This window comes from Oryctolagus cuniculus, chromosome 20 (genome assembly GCF_051225735.1).
Source record: "Oryctolagus cuniculus isolate XC-2025 breed Fujian yellow rabbit chromosome 20, ASM5122573v1, whole genome shotgun sequence".
In the NCBI taxonomy this organism is placed as follows: Eukaryota; Metazoa; Chordata; class Mammalia; order Lagomorpha; family Leporidae; genus Oryctolagus; species Oryctolagus cuniculus.
This window is the reverse complement of record NC_142886.1, coordinates 23,346,290-23,373,841: the sequence shown is the minus strand read 5'-3', so window position 1 is coordinate 23,373,841 and position 27,552 is coordinate 23,346,290. Positions and strand designations below refer to the sequence as shown.

General features: G+C 53.2%; 1 protein-coding gene across 6 annotated transcripts in view; it reads left to right on the top strand.

Moving 5' to 3' along the window:
- Positions 1-27,552, top strand: part of DPF3 (double PHD fingers 3) — a 307,659-nt gene that overhangs the window by 174,747 nt on the left and 105,360 nt on the right. For all 6 annotated transcript variants that reach the window (XR_007911682.3, XR_007911683.3, XM_051826041.3 and 3 more), the window contains exons 5-6: positions 8,553-8,648; positions 21,415-21,493. Coding sequence is in view for 4 of the 6 variants with exons in the window: in XM_051826041.3 (XP_051682001.1) it covers positions 8,553-8,648; positions 21,415-21,493 (175 nt within the window). In the remaining 2 variants the exon portion in view is untranslated. The remainder of the gene's footprint in view (positions 1-8,552; positions 8,649-21,414; positions 21,494-27,552) is intronic.

Sequence of the window (27,552 nt, the reverse complement as noted above, 5' to 3'; positions counted from 1 at the left end):
GTACCTCCTGAGGCTACTGAGCACTGGGGGCCGTGCTAAGTCCTAGGGACAGGATGGTGAACCAAACACATGGGTCCTTGTCCCTGTGGAAGGAACAGTCTACCTTCTGGGCCTGAAACTAGTCCCCAGCAGGTGCCCGTCTCGCCGCTGCTCCTCTTCCTCTGCCTCAGCTCCAGCTCCCTGGACTTCTCAGTCCTTTCTCAACACCACCCGCACACCCTCCCCGGCCTGCAGGCGGGGTGCTCCCTCAGCTCCCGCAGGTCCACCCTCCCTCTGCACACAGCACAGGCTTGTATAGGGCTCCCACATTCCTTCTTTGCCATTTATCAAACAATGCTTGGCTCGGAGTATTGTAATAATAGTCATCAATACTAACATTAAACAATAGTATTAACAACTAAACACAATTAAATTATTAAAATTAAATTGTATGAACATGAGATTATGCCATGCTTTGAATTTGTATGTTTGTGCTATAATATCGAATATTTATAAATTTCATCCCCAATTTTAATATTTAAATTGAATTAATTCACCATCACTTATTGCCATTGTAATTACATTATTACTAATTGTACGTTTTTGGTTTACTTAACAAGTACCACCGGTCAGTGAGATTCATCACACCAGGGATTCTGCTGTTGCTCTCCCCACTGTGTCCACGGGGCCTGGCTCGCCCCGGCACGGGGTTGGGTGTGGATGAGTTAGCGACTCTGGCGTCCTCTGGGCCATTCCCCTGTTCAGGTTGAGTTCCTGCCATTGAGTGCCCACGACCGGGCTTATAATTGTTTTGCTCTCCTGAGCTCCGTGACTGCAGCTCATGAAGATGCTCATGACCTGTAACCTTCATTGGTCTGACAGACCTTGCAGCCATCTTTGCCTCCCATCTTTCCTCCCATCCAGCATCCCATTCCTCAGGAATCCCATTGGCTGTGCCGTCAACGTAAATCCAGAACGTACCCCTTCTCCCCCTCTTCCCCGCATCTGCTGCTGCTCCTGGTCCCAGGCCCTCTCGTCTCTTCTCTGAACTGGTGCTTTGCTCTTCTCCAGGATCTCCCTGTTACTCCTGACCCAGAGCCTTTTTAAAAAACATTTTAAAAACTATTTATTATTTTCTGTTTGAAAGATGGGGAGGGAGGTGGAGAGAGAGAGAGAGAGAGAGAGAGAGAGAGAGAGATCTTCAGTTCACTGGTTCACTTTCCAAATGGCTGCACCGGCCTGGGTTGGGCCAGGTGGAAGCCAGGAGCCAGGAGCTTCTTCAGGGTCTCCCACCTGGGTGCAGGGGCCCAAGCACTCAAACCATCCTCCACTGCTTTCCCAGGCTCATTAGCAGGGAGCTGCATTTGAAGTACAGCCGCTGAGACTCAAGCTGGTGCTCACATGGGATGCCCTTGTCACACAGCGGCTTAACCGGCTGCACCACAATGCTGGCCACGCCCCCTACCCCCTTTTATAGCAGTTTTAGGTTCACAACAAAAATGAGAGGAAGGTACAGAGATTTCCCATATGTTCTCTGCTCCCTGCCTCACCCCATGCACGGACTCCCTGCTTTTCAGAATCGTCCCCCAGAGTGGCACGTTTGTTTCCACAGATGCACCTGCACGGACATGTCACTGTTGCTGAGACCCTAGTGAGCATCCAGGTTCACTCTCAGTAGTGTCTGTTCTGTGCTTGGATAGATGCACCTGCCATTGTGGTCTCCTGCAAAATCATTTCATGGCCCTCAGCAGCCTCTGTGCTCCACCTGTGTACCCCTCCCTCCCGCCCTCCTTACCCCTGGCAAGCACTGAGCTTTTCCCAGGCTTCAGTCGTCGCGAGGTCAGACTCATGCAGGACTTGGCAGGCCGGCTTCCTTCTCTCAGCAAGAGGCATTCAAGGTTCCTCCATGGCTTTTCATGACTTGATAGCTCGTGGCTTGCTTTCTTTTCTTTCTTTCTTTTTCTTTTTTTAAGATTTATTTATTTGAAAGGCAGAGTTACAGAAAGAGAGAGAGAGAATCTTCCATCTGCTGGCTCACTCCCCAGATGGTTGCAATGGCTTAGGGCTGCATCAGGCTGAAACCAGGAGCCAGGAGTTCCATCTGGGTCTCCCATGTGAGTGGCAGGGTCCAAAGTACTTGGGCCATCCTCTGCTACTTTTCCCAGGCAGGGAGCAGGGAGCTGGATTGGAAGTGGAGCAGCTGGGACATGAACCAGTGCCCACGTAGGATGCTGACATCACAGACAGTGGTTTTACCTGCTACGCTGCAACAATGGCCCCAGCTCATTGCTCTTGAACCCGATCAGGATGTCCCACAGGACAGGGAGGTCTTCAAGATTGAAATTGTTTGCCTGTGCTCAAAACCCTGCTCTGCCGCTGTTGTCTGAGAGGCAGAGTTGAGCCTTCACCCGCCCCCGCTGCCTGCTGGGGTGCGCTCCCCTTTCCCAGGCTACAAAACCTTTGCTTCCATCTCAATAAACCCAAAATGTGAGCGGGACCTTCCAGGGCCTCCCCAGCTGGTTTTCGGGCTGTTTTCCACACGTGTTTCATTCCTTGTGCCTTGTAGCCATGCTTGTGGTTGAGCCATGAGCTAGATCTGGGATGCCCTTCCTTCCACCTCTGTGTGTACAGATTCCACTTGTCTTTTCGTTCAATTCCAATGCCACCTTCCCCACTTCCCCATCAAACCTGAATTTTTTTTTAATATTTAAAAATTTTATTTATTTGAAAGGCTGGATGACACAAAGAAAGAGAGACACACACAGAGAAAGCCATCTTCCATTTACTGATTCACTCCCCAAATGACTACAATGGCTGAGACTGGGCCAGGCCAAAGCCAGGAGTCAGAACTCCATCTCCCACACTGGTTGCAAGGGCCCAACTACTTGGGCCTTGTTCTGCTACTTTCCCAGGCGCTTTAGCAGGGAGTTGGAATCTTTGCTCCAGTGTGGATGCAGGTGCCAGCTTAACCCACTGTGCCATAATGCCAGCCCCCATGAAGAGTTTAGGTACTTACTACCTCCTTCTTGTCTGTACACATATTTTTTAAGATTATTTTATGTATTTGAAAGAATTACAGAGAGAGGTAGTGAGAGAGAGAGAGAGAGAGAGAGAGAGAGAGAGATTGTCCACCCGCTGGTTCATTTCCCAAGTGGCTGTAATGGCCAGAACTTGAGCTGATCTGAAGCCAGGAGCCAGGAAATTCTCCTGGTCTCCCATGCGGGTGCAGGGCCCAGTGAGTTGGGCCATCCTCCACCGCTTTCCCAAGCACATTCACAGGGAGCTGGATCGGAAGTGGAGCAGCCAGGACTCAAACCAGTGTCTGTATGGGATACCGGCGCTGCAGCCGGGGCTTTTGTTTTTTAATTTTGAAAACCATGTGTTGTTTTCCCTCCCTCCCTCCCTCTTTCTTTCTTTTTTCTTTTTAAGATTTATTTATTTGAAGGACAGAGTTATGCAGAGGCAGAGAGAGAGAAAGAGAGAGAAAGAGATCTTCCATCTGCTGGTTCACTCCCCAAATGGCCACCATAGCCATTTGGGAGCTAGGCTATCTGAAGCCAGGAGCGGAGCCACGAACTTCTTCCAGGTCTCCTATGCGGGTGCCCAAGGACTTGGGCCATCTTCCACTGCTTTCCCAGGCTATAGCAGAGAGCTGGATTGGAAGAGGAGCAGCTGGGACTTGAACCAGCACCCATAGGGACGCTGGCACTGCAGGCAGCAGCTTTACCCACTATGCCACAGCACCAGCCCCAGGCTGGGGCTTTAACTCTCTGCACCACAGCACCAGCCTCCATATATTTTTAAAAATTACTTTTGCTCTTCTTGTATTACTCTGCCCTTTTTGAAAAAGATTTTTTATTTGAAAGAGTTACAAAGAGAGAGAAAGAGAGGGAGAGAGAGAGATCTTCCATCCTCTGATTCACTCCCCAAATGACCACGATGGCAAGGGCTAGGCCAGGCTATAGCCAGGAGCTCCATTCAGGTCTCCCGCATGGGTGTGGAGGCCCAAGCACTTGGGCCATCTTCTGCTGCTTCTCCAGGCACATTAGCAGGGAGCTGGATTGGAAGTGGAGCAGCTGGGACTTGAACTAGTGCCAGCTTGTGCTGACATCACAGGTGGTGGTGGCTATATGAGCTACACAACAATGCTGGCCCCTGGACTTTCAGATTTTGGAAAGGGATTTACCATCTCCGTGTCACCCTTTGGAGCACGTTTTGCTCGGTTGGTGTCATTTGACAGAATCAATGGACAGGACAGGACCATTCAGAAGCCTGGACGCCCTCCACTCACACGGAGCCCTCCTCCTTGAGAGCTGGGATGGGAGCTCTTCTCCTGCCCCACTCGGTTGTCACCATTACCATCACCGGCACTGTGACTGTGGTGCCATCATGGTCACCATCGTTTGTTCGTCAGCTTTGTGTTCCTACAACAGAATCCGCCTACAGAGAACAGGCTTCCTGAGCTCAGGTCAGGAGGTTCAAGTCCAAGATTGGGTGACTCCGTTGGTTTGGACTCCAATGGATGGGAGCAGGTGGCAGTGACAGGAGAAGACGACAGAGCTGGTCATTGCCACTCAGGCCAGGAGGCAGAGAGAGCTGGGTGGGCTCCATGCGACCCTCTCACCAGAGCTCAAGAGACCACACCTGAGAACTTCTTTCTGAGCTCAGCCCCTAGTGACCTAAGACCTTCCACTGAGCCCCAGCTCCTAAAGCTCCGCCCCCTCCAGTGGCCCCACCCAGGGCCAAGCCTTGAACACTTCCCCATGTAGGCTGAATGCTGAGTGCAGGGCCAGTGGCTACTGGAAACCAAAACCAGGCCCGGAAGCCTGATGAGTTGACGAGTTGTCATGGGCTTTTCAGTATTAAAGCACACATGTGTAGGAAGTGGACTGTATTTTTTATTCATCTTTTTGCCCCTTCTGGGCAGACACTGGGCTAGGTACTTGGGAAACAGAGAGACTGAGAGAGACCTGTGTGTTCCAGCTGTATTCCAGTGTGACACACGGACAGATAACAAGAAAAAGAACCAATAAAACAACTGCATTTTTAGGTAAATGTCACAAAGAACAATGAGTGTAAAGATTTAATGTAAAAGGAGGGAGAGATTCTTTGTGGTGTCCTAAGTGAGACAATGAATTTGTTTTTTCCGAAGTCATTTATTTACTTATTTAGGAGATGGAGCCAGTGAGCTCCCACTACTGATTCATTCCCCAAATGCTTACAACAGCCATGGCTGGGCCAGCCTAAACCCAGGACCCAGGCTTCCCACATCGGGGAATTCAGTCCCGTCTCCCAGGGACTGAATTAGCAGGAAGCTGGAATCAGGAGCGGAGCTGGGACTTGAACTCGTCTGTGGGAGGAGCCCGGGGAGGAACTTTCTGGGCAGAGGAGCAGAGTGGGTGGAGGCCCTGAGCGAGGGCAGAGCTTGTGCTGAGAGAACAGAGAGCAGGCCTGCATGGCTGGAGCGCAGTGCCGGGGAGGGCTGGGCTCCGGCGGAGCTGGGCAGGACCATGGGGCCAGGCCACACAGGCCCAGCAGGACATGCAAGTGGCTTTGGATTTCATGTGAAGTGCAGAAGGCAGCCATGTGGAGGATCCTCATTGTGGCCATGACTTTCTGTGCCATGTGGGGATCCCCAACTGTGCCTGGGAAGAGAGGCAGGGCCGCGGCGGGGAAGCAGGGACATCGGCTAGGCATGTTTGCAGTACTGGAGGCCAGAGATCAAGGCATCTTTCAAAAATAATTCTTTGAAGAAGCACAACCACAAGCCACTGTTATCACCGCTGCGAAGGCTGTTTAGAGTAACAGGGAGAGACGAGTGGTTTTAAAACGTCCTTATTTTCCAGATGACCTTGGGCAGGGTGGGCACGTATGTCATGGAGGCTCAGCTGACTGCAGACTCGGGGCACCCCTGTCCTTGGTGCCTCGCACAGGGCTTGGTTAGGAGCTCCTGCCTCCTCCTGGGCTACCAGGGTGACACCGAGAGGTTTCTGGTGTCACAGTCACCTTGCAGGACATGCAGGCGCCCTGGGGTGGGGACACAGACAGGGGGCTCTGGAGTCCCAGTGACGCTGATGGGGCCAGGAAGGGGCGGAGCACTGGAACGACAGAGGTTGGGTCACTCCCGGACAGGGAGGCCATGGGGCACTCTGGGGACAGGCTTAGCTGCTCTGCTGTTGCCTAGCTTTAGCTTTTCCACCCAGAGCCCATGTCATGCGTTGTAAATACCTTTATCGGGGAAAATGAGAGTGGAGTCCAAATCGTACGTTCCAGAGACAGTGATCTTTAAGTTCCAGTCACTTGGAGCTTACCGTGGTGAAATGACTTGAAGACCCAGGTTAGCGAGACAGCTATGTGAATAGCAGCCACGGGTGCAAGAACTTGGCCTCTGTGCAGGACAGGCACAGAGCGTTCCCCTGTGCTCCCTCTGCAGGTCAGGAAGCCAGGAGGCCTGCCCTGGCCCTGGGTCTACATTTCCTGACCTTGGGGCCAGAGGTCGTGCCCAGCAGACGATGCTACTGCTCTTGCAGAGAGCTGGGGAAGAATCCGCTAGGCGTGTGAGTCCCCTGGAGGACTGGGTGCCGAGCAGCCCCGGGCCTGCACGTGCACGGCAGCAGGATGCCCTGGCCAGAAGGCAGGGGCAGGGGGTCGCCCACGACTCGCTCCTGGGCTTCCTGCTTTGGAGACAGGACAGAAGAGGCTGCCTGCACAGTGATGGGGAAGTCAGGTGTCCATGCAGTGTGTGCTGCTGGCTAAGCTTTCTCGTACCTTGTGTCCTTTTTGCACCGTCACTGCGGGATTATCCTGGGCAGTATAGGTACCTGTGTGTTTTTCTAGCTGCTTCTTAGGCCAGGTCTCCCCGAGGCACTGGGTGCTGGTCACACTGGCCTCTTCTGCTCCTTGGACAGGTCATGATCCTCTCCTGCCTATGGGAGTTTGCCCTGAGCTGTTCTCTGCCTGGAACCTTGCTTCCCCTTCCCTCTACCCCCACTCACCACGCCTGGCTCTCCTCATCCTGCTGGTCCCAACTCCCTCAGGTCAGTGTCCTCAGGTGAGCCTCCCCCAACCCACAGATTAGGCCACACTCCCTCCTGACACCCTCCCCACCCCCCCACCCATGGCATCTTGAACTTGCCTGGTGCTGTTTTTGTGACAGTTGTAGCCACTGCTTCAGTCTTGCCTCCTCCCCTGGATTGTCAAGTCCATCGGGGCCAGGACCGGCCACCGTGCAGTGTTCCTAGCACCTGCCCTGTAGTCAGCTCTGCTACGTTTAGGTGGACTGAAGGAATGAATGGAAGGGAGGCATAGACAGAGGAAGACTTGCCCACGGTCACACAGTGAGACTGTAGAGGAAAGCCCAGGACCCTGGAGTCCAGGAGCGCCACACACTTTCTTATGTTACTCCCACCCCAGGATCAGGAGGGAGGCCCCTCGGGCACGGTCTTTATCCCTTCCTCACACCTGTAGGTACACACCCTGCTCCTGCCCTCCCTGCCTCTGGACGATGTGCCACGCTACTCACAGTTCTCAGCCACAAGCGCTGAGCAGGCAGAGGCAAAGTCTGAGCTGATGAACCTGAGCTTGCTGTGCCCGTGGCTTCCTTGTGTGATCTTGCCCTTGAGGGTCGAACTCTTTTCAGCCTCATTCCATCACCTGTAAAGTGAACATTGCTTCTACACTGCCATGGCCTCACGGGACAGCTGGAGAGAGAGAATTTGAATTCAAGATCTTAAACCTTCCTGGCGAGTCCCATGCTGTAATGAAAATCTGGTTTTTAAAAAGCCCCAGTGGGTTAATGAGTAGCCCATTAATGCTATGCTGTGGTCAGACCAACAAGAAGCCCCCTTGTGTTCCTCAAACAGGGCAAGGTTCCAGGATGGCAGAAGGAAGAGAAACACGATTCTGGGGTGGCCCTTGAGGAGCACAGAGAAACATGACATGAAGGAAGCTTTTGGAGGGCTGATGCTGTGGCGTAGCAGGTTAAAGCCCCAGCCTGCAGCGCTGGCATCTCATGTGGGCACCAGTTCAAGTCCTGGCTGCTGCGCTTCCAATCCAGCTCCCTGCTGATGCACCTGGGAAAGCAGCAAAGGATGGCCCAAGTGCTTAGGCCCCTGCCACCCATGTGGGAGACCAGGAAGAAGCTGCTAGCTCCTGGCTTCGGATTGGCTCAGCTCTGGTGGTTGTGGCCACTCAGGGAGTGAACCAGCAGATGGAAGACTTCTCTGTGTCTACCTCCCTTTGTAACTCTATCTTTCAAATAAATAAAATAAATCTTTAAAAAAAAAGAGAAGAAGCTTTTGCTAAAACATCTCTGTCCCACCTATAAAAACACCCCTGCTATCATGTTCTCTTGTTGGAAAACTCTCCTTACACACACAGAGGTGGGGAGGTCAGGGTTCTGGGGAGGGCCCGGCTGGACAGGGCCCCACATCTGGAGATACTGGCACCCAGACTCACCAGGGCAGCTGCAGTGTCGTCTTCGCTGAAAGACAGAAGACGGGACGCCCAGCTGCCCCTCTGCCTGGCTTCTCTGCGTTTCCTCAGCTCTCTCGCTGGCTTTCTTGTCATTTTAGAGGGTTTTGGAAAATGATGAGAATGTAGAAGAAGGGAATGAAGAAGAGGATTTAGAAGAGGACATTCCCAAGCGGAAGAACCGGACCCGAGGCCGGGTGAGTAGGGATGGAAAGCGGTGAGGGAGGCGGAGGCCAGGCGGGGTTCTCGGTCCCTGGTGCAGGATCATGTCATGTCTGCCCCGGACAGCACTCAGGGGGAACACTCCAGGAGGGCTCTGATCCCAGGCCGTGGCCTCGCAGAGGGGGAAGAGGCAACAGAGGGTGACCCGAGTGGGTGGTGAGGGCAGGAGCTGGGGTCTGAGAATGTGTGTGTCCCACCCTCGAGCTTGGTCATGAAGGAGGGCTGCAAGTTGCTGCCTCATTGTCCCAGGAGAGCAGGCTCCGCACAGCTGAGTGGGGTGTGCTTCCCTGGACAGAGTGTGGGAGCCGCCGGCCAGGCATGGCGGTCTGGCACACGTGTCGGAGCTTTGTGCTTCTGGAATGGGGCGAAGGAGAGCTCAGAGCCTGGGGAGGGGCAGAAGGGGTGGCTCCAGGGTGGTCCTGGCGGGGATGGAGCCAAGCCCAGGTGGTGCTTCCAGGCACGCAGGCTGGGTTTCCAGGTCCTCTGTGTGTGAGGTCAAAGGGGCTGTCAGGGGTCTCTGGGGGCACAGGACAGTGGCCAGGTGGAGATGGACGTGCAGGGGGAGACTGCTGCTCCCCACCAGAGCATGGCCTCTGGCTCCCTCAGGCTCCAGGCTGCCCCTTCCCCTCCCAGGGAGTAAGAGCTGGGTCCCGCGTGCTTGCTCCTAGGGTTTGCGTTCTGTGATGATGATGGCAACCCTCTCCATTTGGGGTGCCCATGTCTCTTTCGATATTACTGTCTCCCAGAGAGCCATGTAAGGGCAGAGCCACAGGACCTGTGCTTCAGGAGTTTCGATTGAGGAGGTCTGAGCTAGCGCCTTAAAATCCATTCTTTAAAAAAAAGTTTATTTTTACTTATTTGAAAGGGAGAGCAAGAGCAAGATCTTTTCACTTGCTGGTTCACTGCCCAGATGCCCTCAATAGCTGGGGCTGGGCCAGGCAGAAACTGAGAGCCAGGGGCTCCATCTGGGTGTCCCACATGGGTGGCAAGAACCCAAATACTGGAGCCATCATCTGCTGCCCCCTAGGGTGCAGGTTAGCAGGAAGCTGCATCAGAAGGGGAGTAGCCCTGTTAGGGGACGCTGGAGTCCCAAGTGGTAGCTTAGCCAGCTGCGCCGCAAAACCAGCCCCCTTAAGTTCTATGTTAAGCAAGTCCCCAGGCGAGTGTTGCAAGCCCTCCTGTTGAAAGGCGCTGGCTTCTGTGTGTTCAGGGACCCTCCTGATGGGGCGGCCTTGTAGCCCTGTCATTAGCCTTATCAGCGTTCAGTCCTGGTCCCGTCTATTCTTTTCTTATACTTTTTGTTGGTTTATGTGTTTGTGTGATTTTTTTTACTGTAGTATCCGGAAGCAAGTTCTAAATATTTTATCATTTGACTGGCATAGTCCTCATTGTTTGTCTCTAACATATTATCGGGTTATTATACCCAATAAAATCACAATTATTTTAGTGTTAAGACCCAGCCCCTGATCATTTCCTCCTGTTTTTTATTTAAAGATTTGTTTTATTTGTTTGACAGAGTTACAGAGAGAGGTAGACACACAGAGAGATAAAGAGAGAGAGAGGTCTTCCATCCACTGGTTCATTCCCCAAATGGCTGCAACGTCTGGAGTTGAGCCGATCTGAAGCCAGGAGCCAGGCACTTCTTCCAGGTTTCTTCTACTGCTTTCCCAGGCCATAGCAGAGAACTGGACCAGAAGTGCAGCAGCCAGGACTCGAACCAGCCTTGTATGGGATGCTGGCACTGCAGGCCACGGCTTTAACCTGCTCTGCCACAGCGCCACCCTCTCCCACTGATTTTTAAAAAAATGCCTTTTTATAGTTGATTTGTTTGAAACTTAAGTCTCTCTTATTCCACAGTATACCTCTTTCTCATTAAACCTCTTTTCCTCCCTCCATGCCATTTATGTGTTAAAAGGGTGTTTGCCTTGTGGGATTCCTGGCCTTCTGGATGTGGTGGAGTGGTGGTATTTAATGTCCCTGTCTGTCCTGCGTATTTCCTGAACACTGAGATGCCAGGCCTTGCTTATCTGTGGTTCAGTTACCTGCTGTCCACTGTGGTCTGCATATATTAAGTGAAAGATTCCAGAAATAGTCAATTCTTCAGTTTTAAGCTGTGCCCTGTTCTGAGTAACATGGTGAGCTCCTGCGTGTTCTGCTCTAGCCTGCTCAGATCAGAAATCGTCCCTTTTTCCAGTGTGTCCACGCTGCGTATGCTGCCCTCCTGTTAGTGACGTAGTCGCCAGCGTGGCTGTCAGATGGACAGGTGTGGTCTCACAGTACTTGTGTTCAAGTTGTTTCTTTACTTGATTGTACCCCATAGCACGAGAAAAGTGAGAGTGCAGTTCAGGTATGCCAAAGAGAAGCCGAGAAAAAGCTTCAAGGAGTAGAGTGGAAGACTGACTTAATAAGGAAAGAAAAAAATTGTGGGCTGACATTGTTATGATCTGTGGTAAGAATGAATCTTCTACCTGTGAAGCTGGAAAGAAGAAAACAGGAATCGGTGCTGGTTTTCTTATTGTTCCTCAAACTGAAGTTATGGCCACAATGCCTGGTAACTGCTTAGTTAAGATGGAAAAGGCATTAAATTACTGGGTTCAGGGTGTCTGTGGTTTCAGGCATCCTGCACGGGCTTGGAATGTATCCCCAGGGGGATGGGCTGAGACTTTTGTGGTTTGCTTGGACACTTGATTAGATTCAAGATATTTGTGTGTGTGTGTGTGTCTGTGAAATTTTTTTTTGAGGGGGGTGAAGGCAGGAATTCTTCCCAGGTGGTATTGTGGACTTCTTGCATTGTCCCAGGAGACATATATGAAGGCAGTTCAAAAAGTTCATGGAAATGGAGCCAAAAGATGCATTTATTGTGGTACAACAAATTGATACTCATGCATAACTTTTTTCATACTATGTGCTTCTTGAATTTCTTTTTAAAGATTTATTTATTTGAAAGGTAGACTAAGAGAGAGAGAGAGAGAGAGAGAGATATCTACTGATTCACTCCTCAAATGATCTCAATGGCCAGAGCTGGGCCAGGCTGGATCCAGGAGCCAGGAACTTCCTGCAAGTCTCCCATGTGGGTGCCAGGGTTTGGGAAGCCCCTTGGATTACCAGCTGCTAAGCTTTTCAGTGGTGTTAAAATTGATGAGTGGATGGTCTTTGTACTTCTTATGTGTTGAGTTCTTCAGTACAGCGTTAAGCTTTTGACTATAATATGAACAAAAAATGTTATATCAAAAATAAAAACAAGGAGCCAGTGCTGTGGTGCAGTGGGTTAGAGCCCCAGCCTGCAGCGCCAGCATCCCATATGGGCGCCAGTTCAAGTCCTGGCTGCTCCACTTCTGATACAGCTCTCTGCTATGGCCTGGGAAATCAGCAGAGAATGGCCCAAGGCCTTAGGCTCTGCACCCACATAGGAGATCTGGAGGAAGCTCCTGGTTCCTGGCTTCGGATTGGCACAGCTCTGGCCATTGCTACCAATTGGGGAGTGAACCAACAGATGGAGGACCCCCCTCTCTCTCTCTTTCTCTCGCTCTCTCTCTACCTCTCCTTCTCTCTGTGCAACTCTGACTTGCAAGTAAATAAAATAAATCTTTACAAAAAAAAAAAAAAGAAAACAGAATTTTAAAAGGTAGACAGGTGGCTTTGGCTGTCATCTGCCTGCTCCCTCCCTCACGAAGTTCCGCCTCCAGTTTTCATCTGGTGATTTTGGCAGCCTGGCTGAGCCTGCCTAGACCTAACCCTTCACCAAGAGTGGGGAGTTAGGAAATAGCGAACGTCTGGTTCCATCACCAAAGGAGACCTCGCTGGGACGTCGGAGCTCCTGGGCCCTGTGTGAACTCCCCGGGCCCGTGTCCTGCAGCCCAGCTTCCATTCCAACCCTCACCCCAGCCAGAGTCCCACATTGTGGAAAGTGGGTGGCTCCCTGCTTCCCTACTCCCAACCTAGATGTGGCTGGTGAGCTTAGGGCCAGCGAATGTGAACCTGCCATCTTCTCTGTAGGACATCCGTGGTGGCAGTGGCAGCCGATCACTCTGGCCTCCAAGCAGAGCAGTGTGGCAGGCTCCCGCACACGGTGACAACTTGGCGCTGTGTCCCCTGTGCTCTGTGCTCTAATTCTGCACCATCCACTCTGGTGGCCACTGGCCACACACAGCCCCCAGGATTTCAGTTGTGACTGGTCCAATCTGTATGTGCTGTAATGTAAAATACACACCAGATCTTGAAGACTTTGTGTAGAAAATGAATGCAGGATGTCATATTATTTGTTTGCATTGAGTCAACATTTAAAATGATATTTTATGTCTATTGGGTTAAGTAAAATATGTAATTAGTTTCTTCTTTTTTTAAAAAGATTTTATTTATTTACTTGAAAGTCAGAGTTACAGAGAGGCAGAGAGAGAGAGAGAGAGAGAGAGAAAGTCCTCCATCTACTGGTTTACTCCCCAAATGGCTGCAACAGCCAGAGCTGAGCCATTCTGAAGCTAGGAACCAGAAACGTCTTCAGGGTGTCCCACACAGGTACGGGGCCCAAGGACTTGGGCCATCTTCCACTGATTTCCCAGGCCACAGCAGAGAGCTGGATCAGAAATGGGAGCAACCAGGACCACAACCACAGCACCTATATGGGATGTCAGCACTGCAGGCGGCGGCTTTACCCACTATGCCCTGGCCTCTCACCTGTCTCTTTTTAAAATCATATGGAGGCCAGCATGTGGTCTACTGGTTAAGATGCCTGTGTCCTGTATCAGAGTGTCTGGGTTTGATCCCCGACTCCAGCTTCCTGCTGATGCTCACTCTGAAGACAACAGCAATAGCTGAAGTAGTAGGGTCTCTGCTGCCCATGTGTTAGTCCTGGATTCTGTTCCCAGCTTCTGGCCCACGTGGGAGACCTGGACTAACTCCACGCCTTGGCTCTTGTGGGCATTAGGGAGTGAACCAGTGGATGGGAGATCTCTCCCTGGCTGTCTCTCAGCCTCTCAAATAAATAACTTAGAACCATTTTTTAAAGATAGAGCTACTAGAAAATTTAAAATGATGAATGTGCTCATGTTATATTTCTGTTGACCAGAACTTCTTCCATTTCCATACGTTGATATTCCTCCTCCTGGACAGGTTAGGTAACTTTTTCAAGGCCACTCGACCTAGTAAGGAAGAAGCCAGGATCCAGCAGTGCTTTTTTCACAGTTATGCCTGGTCCAGTGCCCAGCATGGAGCCAATGGCCAGTTTGCTGAATAAGTGATGGAATGATGGGAAAAAGAAAGGCGAGTCCTATTGCTGCTTTATGGGAGCTGAGAGAAGGCCTGAGCACAGTGACCAGCACTTGGCCCACATGATGCTGGCTAAGCCACAGCCAACAGCGTCATGTTATATGGTGACATTGTGGATGGATCAGCCATGGCAGGAGCCTTGGAAGGATCCAGAAGGGTGTGGGGTGAGCCTCTTTGTACTGGATTGAGTGTGTGCTGCTGCGTCACCCACACCTCTGTTAAATGTCTTGGCTACTCTTTAACGTGGCACAGTCCAGCTGCTGCTGAACAGCTGCCCCACGTGGTCCCTGGACTGTGGCTTCAGTGTCACCTGGGAGCTTGTTAGGAATTCAGGGACCTGGGCTCCACCCTGGATGGACTGAATTTGAATCTGACCCAGGTGCTTTGCTGATCGCGGAGGCCAGGGCTAGGGTAGTGATGGTAAGAACAGGTAAGAACTTAGACCCTGTGAGTTCACATCCCAGCTCCACCACCTACTACACTCTGGGGAATTCTGTAACCTCTGTGACCTTGGCCAAATTGTGTAAGCACTTTGAGCCTCAGTTTCTTCATCAGTAAAGTGGGGGTACAGATCCACAGCCAAAGTTGAGTGCTTAATGGAGGCTAGATATTCTTAGTAGGGAGCTCACAAAAGGGATGGGTGTTCTCTGAGCAGTGACTGAAATGCACACACAATGATTAACAATTGTATCATGATAACTTTAGCCCAAGAAAGCAAGCTCTTTAAAATTCCTGGAATTCTTGGGAGTCAGCCAAGGGGGTATTAGCCATCAGTCAGTAGGGATGAGTGTTTATTGATGCACTGTGGCACAGTCCAGTGTTTCTCAAACCTTAACGTGCACAGGAAGCAGCTTGGGATCTTGTTAAGGTACAGCCTCTGATGCAGCAGGTCTGGGGGTGGGGTGAGCACCAAGCTCTTGCCTTGTTAATAAGCTCCCCGTGCTGCTGCCTGACGAGCACCCCTCAGACAGCAAGGGTGCAGAGTGGTGGTTCTCAAGGCTTTGGTATCAGGAATTCTGTACTTTCCTGCAAATTCCTGAGAGCCCTCAAAGCTATTGTTGCGGTTATAACCACTGAAATGCACATCACTGGTGATTTTTGTTGTAAGAAATTAGGAGAAAAAAATCTAAATTTTATTTATTTGAAATGGAGAGAAAAAGAGCAAGAGAGCTAGAGGGAGGGAGGGAGTAAGGAAGAGAGAGAGAGAGAGAGAGAGAGAGAGAGAGAGAGAATGAGAGAGAGAATGAGAATCTCTCATCTGCTGGTTCACTCCCCAAATGCCCATGATGGCCAGACTTGTGCCAGATGGAAGCCAGGAGACGGAATCAATCCAGATCTCCTGTGTGGGTGGTAAGGACCTAAGTAGTCAAGCTGACTTAAATACCTGCTGACTCCTGGTGTAGCATCAGCAGGAAGCTGGAGCCAGGAGTGGGGCTGGAACTCAAACCCAGACACTCCAATATGGGTTGCAGGTGCCCCAAACGACTTCTTAACACTGTGCCAAACATCTGTCCCAAAAAGAGGAAAAAGCTTGAAATTAATGAATATGTAAGCACATAGCAAGGCATAATCACATATCATACAGCTTCTGGAATATTCCATCATATGCTGTAATAGAATGAGAATAAAAAGACAAATAGTTTTACTACTGCTATGAAATTAGTTTTGATGTTGTAGAACCTCAGAAAGGGTCTCGGGGCCTGAAGGACCCCTGGACCACAATGTGAGCACAGAGGGTAGCAGTTAGCTAGTGCTGTCCTTGACCCTGTCTGTCTTTAGTCATAGGAAGCTCAGCTGCTTAAGCAAGAATGGGATTTGAACAGCTGCTGGGCTGTTGCCCGAAACGTGAGCAATCTCTGAAGATCCAAGCTGTAGGGAGAACAGGAAAGTGGCAGGAATTTAGGCTTGGGGAAGAGGAAGGGACCCTGGCATCTGTTCTTTATTTCTCTTTCTTTTGTTTTTCTCTGACATGACTTTCTTGCTTCTCTCCGCATATGGCCCCAGACCTGAATTTCCAGGTTCCCCAAGTTCAAGTGGCCTGTGTCTACTAGGGTCACGCTTTCTGATTCCAGGTCTCTTGGAGGTGGAATCTGGTTGGCCCAGCTTGGGTCAGGTGACTTCTGCGCCAGCCAATCAGCTGTGGCCAGTGGAGCCTGGCTGTGTGGCATAGTCGTGGCTGCCATGGCCCACCAGTGTGGGACAGGAGGAGTTGGGGGTGGGAGTGGGGGTGGGGGTGGGAGTGGAGTGTGGTGGGCAGGTTTCTCCAAGGTCCTGCCACTTCTGGCTGTGTGCCTGTGGACCAGTCATGAACCTGCTCAGAGCCTGTCAAACAACAATAGTAACACTGACTCCTAGGGTTCTTGTAGGGCTTCATTGAGCTAATGTGCAATCGAAGTTAGCTGTGCGGCCGGCCATGTGCGCCATGGCTCACTTGGTTAATCCTCTGCCTCCGGCGCTGGCATCTCATATGGGCGCCGGGTTCTAGTCCTGGTTGCTCTTCTTTCAGTCCAGCTCTCTGCTGTGGCCCGGGAGGGCAGTGGAGGATGGCCCAAGTGCTTGGGCGCCTGCACCCCATGGGAGACCAGGAGGAAGCACCTGGCTCCTGGCTTCAGGTCAGCACGGCGCACTGGCTGTGGAGTCCGTTTGGGGGGTGAACCAACGGAAGGAAGACCTTTCTCTCTGTCTCTCTCACTGTCTAACTTTGCCTGTCAAAAAAAAAAAAAAAAAAAAGTTAGCTGTGCATGCTGTATGCACAGCCAAGTGTTAGGGTCCATAATATGGAGTAACGGCCGCCTTTACCCTCAAGGACCGTAGAATCCAATGGGGGAGACCATCGCAATAATCACCATCAGCGAGAAAGCAGCAGGCTTACGTCTGTGCACCAACTCATGCAGAAAGAATTTGGATGCGAGACAGATCAGCACAGGCAAGAAGGGGCGCGTGTTACTGAGCACTTCCTGTGGGCTTGGTGCCGTCCCCCGTGGTTTCACACCTCTGAGCTCTAACCCTCTCTACAACTCGGCAATGGAGGTGTTGCTTTGCCTATTTTCCAGTTGAGAAAACTAAAGCTTAGAGAAATATCTTGTCCTCAGCAGGCAGGTAAGCTTTAGACTTGTGCCCCTCTAACTTTATTTTTTATTTGAAAGGGAGAGTTACAGAGAGAGAAAAGAAGACACACACACACACACACACACACACACACAGAGAGAGAGAGAGAGAGAGAACCACCTGCTGGTTCATTCTCCACATAGCTGCAATGGCCAGGGCTGGGCCAGGCTGAAGCCAGGAGTCAGGAGCTTCATCCAGATCTCCCACATGTGTGCAGGGGCACAAGGACTTGGGCCATCTAACACTGCTTTTCCCAGGCACGTTAACAGGGAGCTGGATTGGAAGTAGAGCAGCTGGGACTCAAACCAGCATCCATATGGGATGCTGGCACCTCAGGCAACAGTTTAACCTGCCAGGCCACGGTGCTGACCCCCTCTGACTTTACAGCTGAGGTCCTTTTTACTCTTCAGTGTGGCAAGAGGAAGATTCTTGGAGGAGTGAGGTGTTAGTGAGGTTAAAGCATGAGTCAGGGGCCAGTGTTGTGCAGTGGATTAAGCTGCCGCCTGCAACACCAACATCCCAAATGAGCACCGATTCTTTTTGATCCTGCTCCCTGCTGATGCGCCTGGGAAGGCAGCAGAGGATGGCTGAAGTCCTTGGGGCCCTGCCACCCACGTGGGAGACCCGGATGGAGTTCCAGCCTTCTGACTTCATTTAGGACCAGCCCCGGCTGTTGTGGCATTTGGGAGTGACCCAGCACATGGAGATCTCTTCTTTCTCTGTCTCTCCCTCTCTCTCTGTCACTCTTCCTGTCAAACAAATAAATGTCTTAAAAAAATAAAGGCGCGAGTCAGATGTGGGTGGGCAGGACAGAGGAGGAGAGGCTTGTCCAGGACAGGGCTCAATAAAAATGAAAAGGTATGGGGCTGCCACCTGTGACACTGGGATCCCATGTGAGTGCCGGTTCTAGTCCCGGCTGCTCCACTTCCAATCCAGCTCCCTGCTAATGCGCCTGGGAAAGCAGCAGAAGATGGCCCAAGTGCTTGGGCCCATGTACCCATGTGGGAGACCTGAATGAAGCTCCTGGCTCCTTATTTTGGCTTTGCCCAGCCCTGGCACTTGTGGCCATGTGGGGAGTGAACCAGTGGTTGGAAGATCTCTCTGTGTGTCTCTCCTTCTCTCTGTAACCCTGCCTTTCAAATAGATAAATAAATATTTAAAATATTTTATTTATTTATCCATTTGAAAGGCAGGGTTACAGAGAGGCAGAGAGAGAGAGAGAGGGAAAGGTCTTCCATCTGCTGGTTCATTCCCCATATGGCCACAACTGCCAGGGCTGCCCCGATCTGGAGCCAGGAGCTTCTTCCAGGTCTCCCACACTGGTGTAAGGGCCCAAGCACTTAGGCCATCTTCTGCTGCTTTCCCAGGCCATAGCAGAGAGCTGGATCGGAAAAGTGGAGCAGCCAGGATTTGAACGGGCGCCCACATGGGATGCCAGCACTTCAGATGGGGGCTTTATCTGCTATGCCACAGTGCCAGCCCCAATAAATACATCTTAAAAAGAAAAGAAGATGTGGACGCAGGCTGGCTTGGATGATAAGGTCGCCCTTGGGACGTAGGTGGTGGTGAGTGAATGTGTGAATCAGTGGATGACTGTGGGCTTTTGTCTTAGTGTCTGGCGCTTGTGCAGGGTGGGGTGGGCTGGGCCGTGTGGAGTTAGGACCCCTGCTGCTGGGTTCTCTGGCGGCTCAGGGGTCCGTTGATGAGGGCCTCATTAGAGTGTGGACAAGAAAGAAAAGCAGAGCCGGGAAAGCCTTTGTGGGGAGATGCTGGCGTTCAGGGCAGGAGAGGGGCCAGAGGCCAGGGCTCACTGCAGCGTGCCTCACGGGCCGAGCCGTGCGTTTGACAGATGTTTGCTACGTGCTTGTGTGGCTGCACTGCACCAGCTCGAGAGCAGTGGGGGCCCAAATAGGTCTCCCCTGACTCCCGGGGAGGCAGACAAGAAACCAACATGTGCATGGTGTGATGCCAGACCACACTAAGCACCACGTGGAAACACCAGTCAGGGAAGGGGAATGAGAACAATGCAGAGGGCATGAGTGGTCAGGGAGCGCTTCTCAGAGGAGGTGACTTTTCGCAGGCTAAGTGGGGGTTTTGCATCTCCAAGCCTAGAAGTGCTCCTGCCTCAGGAAGGGGCCCTGGCATGTCCCCTGAGTGTCCTTTAGCTGCAGTCCCCGTTTGCAGTGAGGACACTGAGGCACAGGGAATGTGCGGTCACCCTGCTGGCCGGCCCTGCAGAGTGCGGTGAGGGCCTGGCGCCACGAGCAGCCTCCCTGGCCCCGGCGGCCCCTGCAGCAGCCCTGGTGCTACCAGCCACGCACGACTCCGCCCCCTCTCCCTGGAGGTATTTTTAGTCTCGCCGAGCCCCTCACCCGTCTGGTGCCTTCTTGTCATTCTGCTTGACTTGCTCTCACCTGCTCGGAGGCGGCTGTGACGGGGCTGCGGGCTGTGCGGCCTGGGAGGGGGCGCGGGCAGCTGAGGGTGACCATCATGGGCCTGTCGATGCCTCGGGGTGACTGCCAGAGCGCACTGCTCCCTCTCGGGGTCACCTCTGAGTAATGAGGGCGAGGGGAGGCGGCTGCTGGCTGGCAGCCTGTGCAGGGGAGGCGGGAGGGGCAGTTTCGCAATTTGTTTTGGAGAGTGACAAGCTGAGGAGGTGGCAGAGGTGGTCGCCTGGCAGGTGGTGTTGACGGTGAAGTGTGCCTGCTAGATGTGAGCGTCACAGGCCTGCGGGACCAGCTTCCTGTTGCCAAGTCCCTGGTGTGTGCTGTGTGAGTGTGCGCGTCCAGATCTTTCCGCCGTGACGTCCCCAGTGTGTGTGTGTGTATTGTGTGTTGTATATTGTATGTGTTGTGTGTGTATTGTGTTATGTGTGTTGTGTATGTACTGTGTATTATATATATAGTGTGTTGTGTGTGTATTGTGTGTTGCATATGTATTGTGTGCTGTATATTGCGTGTTGTTTGTATACTGTGTGTTGTGTGTATTATGGATGTGTTGTGTAGGTTGTGTGTTATGTGTGTGGTGTGGTATTGGTTGTGTTGTGTGATATGTGTGTAGTGCAGTATTGTGTATGTTGTGTGTAGTGTGTTGTGTTGCGTGTTGTGTGTGCATGTGTTATGTGTGCTATATCGTGTGTTGTGTATTATGTATATGTTGTGCTGTATAATGTGTGTATTGTGCACGTGTGCTTTGTGTGTCATGTGTTGTGTGTATTGTGTGTGGTGTGTATATTGTTTATGTGTATGTCGTGTTGTATATTGTGTGTTGTATGTGTTATGCATAAATGTGTGTTATGTGTTGCATGTGTTGTACACGTGTATTGTGTGTTGCATGTTGTATATTGTGTGTGTGTTGTGTGTGAGTGTATGTGTGACAGTGTGTACATCCCAGGTCTTTCCGCCGTGACGTCTCAGGGCTGGATCCCAGGCCCAGCCCCAGGCTGCTGCCCCTTCTTAGTCCACATCTGCCGGCCCTTCCCTCAGTCCCTGCCGCCCCAGCAGGCCCCTCCCTGGGGAGGCGGGAGCTCGCTGCCAGTCAGTATCAGGAGTGACTTGGGGCAGGCAAGGGTGCTACTCACGTGAGTGGCAGGGACTTAACCGAGGTCTAAAAATAAGCCTGGCTGTGTCGCTGCAGCCGCAGGCCCGGGGCTGCAGAACTGCCCACAGCCTCTCCGGCCGCGCCCTCTGATGCTCGCAGGGAGCGCTCCCACCGCCAGGTCACGCTGTTGCTCTCGGGGGGTGCGCACAGGCTGGTGCAGTCAGGAGTCCCTGAGACCCTGAGGAGTCGCTGGCAGGAGGCCCAAGGCAGACCAGCCAGGGAGGCCAGAGCTGGAGCCCACCCCTACCCAGGACGGGGCGGGGAGCCAGCCGGCTGTTACCACATCAGGCCTCGCTCATCAACGTGCCCATCAGCTGCTGGGCCGCGCCGGGCAGGGCTGGCGTCAGCTGTGCCGCTGCACACGGCAGCCCTGCAGGCCCCGGAGGCGTGCAGGAGCAGCCAGGCCGTCCTAAGCGTCCATCCTGGTGGTGCACTTAGCGGCCAAATGACCTTAGGCACGTGACTGGCCCTCTCTGTTGCCTCAGCCCCCGGCCACCTCTAAAGTGGGACTCACAATAGACGTAGCCCTGAGTCGGGCGGGCTTGTAGAGAAGTCGCAGGTGAGTTGCTGAGTGATTTGGGACAATGTCCTCACCTCTCTGGGCCTCAGTTTCCTCACCTGTAAGATGGGTCCATCTTGGCACAAAGGCTGTGATGAAGACAGGGTGAGGAGTTCCAGGCAGAGCGCTCGGGGCCTCACAGAAGTGCGTGCTCGGAACGGTGGCGATTGCCGTAATAACAGGCACCCCTGTACCCCGTGTCTCCCCAGGCTCGTGGCTCCGCGGGTGGCAGGAGGAGGCACGATGTCACCTCTCAGGAAGACCATGACAAACCTTACGTCTGCGACAGTAAGTACGGGCTGCTGGGCCCCACCCCCTGCCCCCTGCCTGCCAGCTGCCAGCCTAGGGCCTGCTCGCCACCGCCTCCTGGGCCTGAACCCCGGCCTGGCCGCCTGCACCTCCTCCTCCTGCTGCTGCTGCTGCTGCTGCGCCCCGGGGGCTCAGCACGGGGGTGCCAGCCGGGAGGCCTCCCCACCTGCCACGCTGGCCCCGTGTCTGGCGGCGCCTCCTGCCTGGCTTTCTCTCTTTCACTCTCTCTGCATTCAAGATCCCGCCTCCATTTCTTTTCTGTTTTAGAGTCGCAAACAAAAACATAACTCACAACCTTCCGACAAGGGACTTGGCTCTTGTGGCTTCACATTTGTTGCCCTTAATTTCCTCTCTCTCTCTCTCTCTCTCTCTCTCTCTCTCTCTCCTCCCCCACTTCCCTTCCTCCCTCCCTCCCTCTCCCCTCCCCATCCTAGGTAGGGCAAGTTATGAATCTTCCTGGGACAATGACTTGCTCTAATAAACGGCCCTCCGTCCGTCGCCAGCCTTTCTTGCTTGCTTCAGAAACATCTTTTGGACAAGTGGTTGCTTGGCTCTGGGGGTCAGGGTCTGCAGGCCGCGCTGGGGAGGGGCCGTGGGCGAGGCGCGAGGCGCACAGGGAGCCCTGCAGCAGGTGCGCCTTGAGAAACCTGCGGCCTGGGGAGCGACCGCGGGCCGCACCAGGCAGCAGCTTTTGTCTCTCCTCTGCCCGAGTGTGGGGCAGTGGCTCTTGCGTCCTTACCCTCTTGATCTTCTCACTGTCTCGGGCGCCATCTGCTCCCTCCTTGACGAGAGCAGCCCTCGAACTCACCTTCCTAACCATCTTCCCTTCCCGCCTTCTTGCTCTCTGGGACACAGCACCCTGCCGCTGGGGAGTAGGGGCCTCAGTGAGTGACCACAAAACAGCTGAGGCAGGGCCCTGGCACAGTGCTGGTGTGTGTGGTGCCCCCGTCTGTCTTACCTTGTCCTGGGCATCTCGGTGAAGGCAGGGAGAGAGCCAGGGGAGGGAGGGGCTGTTGGGAGTACATTAGGTGTGCTGCCTCTTTCTTCCTTCTTCACCCACCTCTTTTGATTTCAAGAAATTGTTCTGTGCCTGGTGGGGTGACAGCTGATTGGAGAGCATTTTGCTAGAAGAATTCCAGCTCCATGGCCCCCATTTGGCTGCCTAATACGCCAGGCAGATGCCAGTCCAGGTAACTTCTCCACCCCAGGCTACGCCTTTCTAGGAGGAGGAGGGAGCAGGGCCTGGGTTCCTGTGCCTGGGGTCCCCTGCCTGCCTCTTGGCAGTTCCAGGAGGCACCTGCTTAGGCCTGCGCCTTGCTTCCTGGACAGAGCCCTGTTTTGCTGTGGCACAGAGAAGCCCAAGCACCCTCGCTCGGGGGAGATGGGTTCTGGGCTGCCGGCTGCAAGGGTCTTCAGACCCTCGGGGAGCAGGCTTTCTCTGGATGCAGCAGCCCATGGATCTAAGGGCCCCATTAGCTGCCGGGGAACAGGAGGGGGCATTAGGACTCTGTTCACCTTCTCCAAAATGCTTAATGTTGCTGTGTGATTTGCTGCCATCACGGACAGTGAGATTGCTTTCCCCTGCGTCTCCACAGCTTCCGCGGGCTTCCCAGCCAGCAGTAATCCCGTGCTTCCCCAGACGCACCGTGTGTGCCCCTTTCTCTTGCGTGCCACCTTCGTCTCCAACATCTGCCTCCTGGTAGATGATCTCCACGAAGCACACCTTGTGGGGGTCCCTCTTGCCAGGTTCCCCTCTTTCTGCACAGAGTACTCACAAAAGACCCTCCCCTCTGTGCTCCTGGCTTTGCTTAGGGGTTCCCAGTCCCTCCCCACAGGGTCTCTTCCTCCTCCCGTGTGCCCTGTCCTGCTCCTGCTTGGGAGGCTGGCTCTCAGGCTGATGCCGGCTTTCTTGAAGTCTCCCTGCTGCTTTCTGGGCTCTGCCCACACCTGGGCCGCCTCCCTCTTCCCCCCTCAGCGGAGCGAGGTCCGTGTAGATGGCTCCGCTCTATTCCGGCTCTCTTAGGATGTTGTGTGGCAGCTCGGTGATTAATAGACTTTATTTTTATCTGGTGCCCTTCAGACATGTGATCCTTGGGGATGGAAATGACCTTTGGAGAGGTCACAAGGCCCACCCTCCCCCCACCCATCCCTGAATGGGGCAAGGGATGCTTTTAATAATCTCTAATGCATCCTGAGTGGAGAGGTGTCTGGTCGCTCCTCGAATGTCCCTGGGGATGGCGTTACCATAAGCTGCCCTTTCTTCCACAATTCCAGCTGTGCTTTGAGTGATTGTTTGTGCTTAGCAGGAGCTGGAACTGTTCTCTCGTGAAGGTCCCCTTTGTCTTGGGTGCATCTTTCCCCAACAGATAGGCCCGTTCAGTAGCCCGTGATTCGGGGTTGATGCGGACTCTCTCTGGCATCCCACGCTGAGCTTCCTTCCAGGTCTTCTTTCAGCTCAGCCCTCTCGCTGGAAGTAGCCTCAAGGCCAACACAGCAGACGCCTCTCCTTGATGATTTCACACATTGGCTCTTAGCATGAGGCCTGTCCGTGGAGATGGAGTATTGGGCCGGGCCAGTGTGCTGGGCAGCACGCGGCCAGCTCCCGTTCGTGCTGCCCTGGCCCTGTCCTAGGCACCTCTCCAGGTGTGTGCTCTCTTCCACGTATGCCCCTGGGTCCCCCTTCTTCCCTAAGTCACTCGGCATTTGGCCCTGTTGAGTCACAAGAAGCAGATACTATAATCTGTGACTTCAGTGTACAAGGTTCAATAATGGGCAAGGGCTGAAATTTCACTGTCCACACATTTGCAGTCCTTGCCATTTCTGTGTCGTCTGTGGTTGCATTTGACTAATTCCCACTCATCTTTGAGATTATCTACAGAAACATTCGGTCACCTGGGGCCCAACCCCTCTCTCGGGGTTGTGTGAGATGCTAACAGCTGTGTTCCGGGTGGGCTTCTACTCAGCCCTTCCTGACCTGTGTTCTGAGATATGACGGTGTTTCAAAAATTCATGGAAAATGCACATTCTGTTTTGATTCTGTTTTTCCATGAATTTCTGAGGCCCCTCTTACAGAAGTCTCCTGTTGTGTCCTTGGTCCCTACTTCCCTTACGAGGTGGATGAAACATTAACTTAGCTGCTCATTTTGAGTGACAGTTGCCTTTCACCCAGCCATTGAATTTATCCCATCTGAGGAATAGTAAATCATCTGAACATAGCTTATTTTTTATGCAATCTATGGTATGTACGTATGAATCCTTTGTTTTCCAGTAAGTAACACAATCTATATTAGTTACTCTAGAAGTTTACTGTCTTTAAGGATTAAAGTTCCTTGGTCTGAAGATCAAGTGTTTGTTACCTACCAACAAAGCCACAGGCTAGGATTTCGTGGGAAAGACCACTGGCGTTGGTCAGGGTGTGGAGCTGCCTGTGCAGAAATGACCAAGGTGCTTGTGGGATTGCAGATTCCTGGGCCTCACACCAGCCCTGCTGGGTCACAATCCCTAGGGGGTTGGGCCCAGGGGCCTGCGTGTTTTGGGAGGTTCTCAGGGGTTCTTAGAAGACTAATGTTTGCGAATCACTGGTCTACTTCCTGCAAGCCCAGAAGCTTCTGGCCTCTGAGAGTCGAGCCCGTCATTATCCCCTGCTTTCTGCATCAGGAAGTCCTTGAGTCTTCAGGAATTCGGCAGGCAGATCGCCACTGGCTGGCGTCCCTGTCTGAGTTGGTCTCGTGCGAGTCTGTCTCAGCGTTGATGAGAAACTCAGCAGTCTAGTATAAAACTTGGCAACCCAGTGCTCGATTTTTTAATCTACCCCATGGCCTTTGCATCCTGTGGTATCGTTAGCCCCATTTTCCAGGTGGGGAGATGACTGGGGACAGCAGTCCCTGGGGCTGAGCTCCCAGGGAGGTTTTAAGAGTCATTTCAAGAGTTTGCCTCTTCTCCCAACTGCTCCTAACTTGGGCTTCTCTTGCTGGTGTCACTGGGGCAGACCCCTAATCATTGACCCACTTTTCCACGTTCTTTGTTCTAGCTGCATCACTGAAGACAGGGGTGATGGGGTGGTGTGCAGGGAACGCTTTGTCTCCAAGCATTAGCCGCTGACAGAGGAGCCCTGAGCTGGCCACGATGGAAGTGATTTGTGACATTAGTGTTTTATTTTTTTCTGAATCACGATAATCAATCCCATTAATGAGGTGCTGACAGTGTATGCTAAGCGTTTTGCAGATTGTCTGTGTCAACCCCTGCACAAACCTTGGGCTACAGACAGGTGGCCTCATGTTTCCCTGAATAAACTGAGGCTCAGAGGGGTGAAGGGACTTGGCCCAGGTCACGGAGCTGGATAATGCGAGCTAAAGCTGGGATGTGAATCCCAGAACTGACGCATCCCAGGACACCTCCTGAGCAAACCAGATAGGCCGCCTACCCGGGAGTTTGGTTTTTCCTGAGCACGGAGGGCAGGGCCTGCTCTAGGAGTTAATAAAGGAGTGTGCACCTGTTATTTATGGGGTGGGGAGGAAACCCAGGCCGTTGTGGACAGGCAGCTGCTCGGTGTCAACGTGGCAAGCCGCGCCGGGTAGTGATTAGAGCTGATGAGGCATGGGATGGAACCTGTGCTTTTGGAGCTTTTTAAATTTACATCTGTTAAGATCAGACCTCCTCCACCCCCAAACGCGGGCACTGGGTGAATTAGTCATGAAAGGGTGTGACTCACCTCTGAGTCACCTCTGGGCGCTCACATTCCAGGACGGGGTCCCCTGGCCTCCAGGGCTGTGGCTGCAGGGGTGGGTGGGTGGATGGGTAACATCTTTGGCCCCCTCCCCCCGCACCCTTGTGTTTTCCAACGTGTGGCCTGTGAATGACAATGAGACCCTTTCTCACAGCATTGCCTCCCTTCTATAAAGCCGGGGTGGGGGGCATGTCGGGGTAGGGTCTGGGGTCCCTTCCTGCTCTAACATCTGTTATTCCGTGGGACACAGGGGTTAGGCTGAAGGCACAAAGTGCCCAGGTCTCTCCCTGGCTCCACCCCTTGGTGGCTGTGGCACCTGTGTCCCCTTTTGTCAGGTGCAGGGGCTCCCTCTTGGGTCTCTGCTCCAAGCAGCACTCCTGTCCCAGGCCCTGGGCTCCTCCTCTCCACCAGGCAGTGGCCTAGCGGTGAGGTTCCTTCCCCTGGAGAGAGGGCTCTCAAGGATGTGGAGGGGGAGCAGACTGCTGGATGCCACAGGCACACAGGAGAGACAGGATGGCTGGGGCGGGGCTGGGACAGACACAGGGAAGTCCTCTTGGGGTCGCTGTGGTGCCGCCTCCTCTGGGTACCTGAGTGCAGGAGGAAGGCTCAGGGGACCGCCGCTGTGTTGGGAGGGCCTGGAGGCCTGCATTCTCCGAGACTCGTGTGCCGTGAGCTTCAAGCTGCAGTGGAGAGGCCGATCGTGGGGCCTTCAGGCTCGCTGCCCTTGCTGCTGGAGGAAGCCGGCATCATCGCTCAGTTGTGTCCGCTGCTGTCTCGTAGGTCCCTGCCAGGGGGATTGGGCGTGCATGTGGCAGGGTGGGGAAGGCCCGGGACCCCAGATGCCTGATTGGTGCAGTGGGGCCTGGGGCATGGGTCTGAACCCTGCGCATGGTGTACGTTCTGTATTTCAGTGACCCAGGTTGCAGGATGTGCCGTCAGGCCTGGGGTTGCCGAGGCTGCTCTTGGGTACCCCCGGGGCTCCGGTTGCTGCTTCCGTGGCTCCTGCTGCCTGCCCTCCCTGCCCCTGGCCCGCCCCTCCAGGGAGCTATCCTGCCCAGGGACCTCTGCACCTAGGCTTGCTTTGCTGGGCTGTGACCCGAGACCCTGGAATGATTTCTCATCCACACAGAGCCAGGTCCTCGTCAGCTGTTCCTAGAAGGAACTGTCATGACAAACAGTTCCTGTTAGGTTGTGAGTGAGCCAGAACGGGGTAGATACGAGCACTGTAGAGGTTCTTTGATTTTTTTCAAAATAACTTTAGCTATGAGAATAGCATTTGTTTACTGCAGAAAATACTGATGTGCAGAAAGGG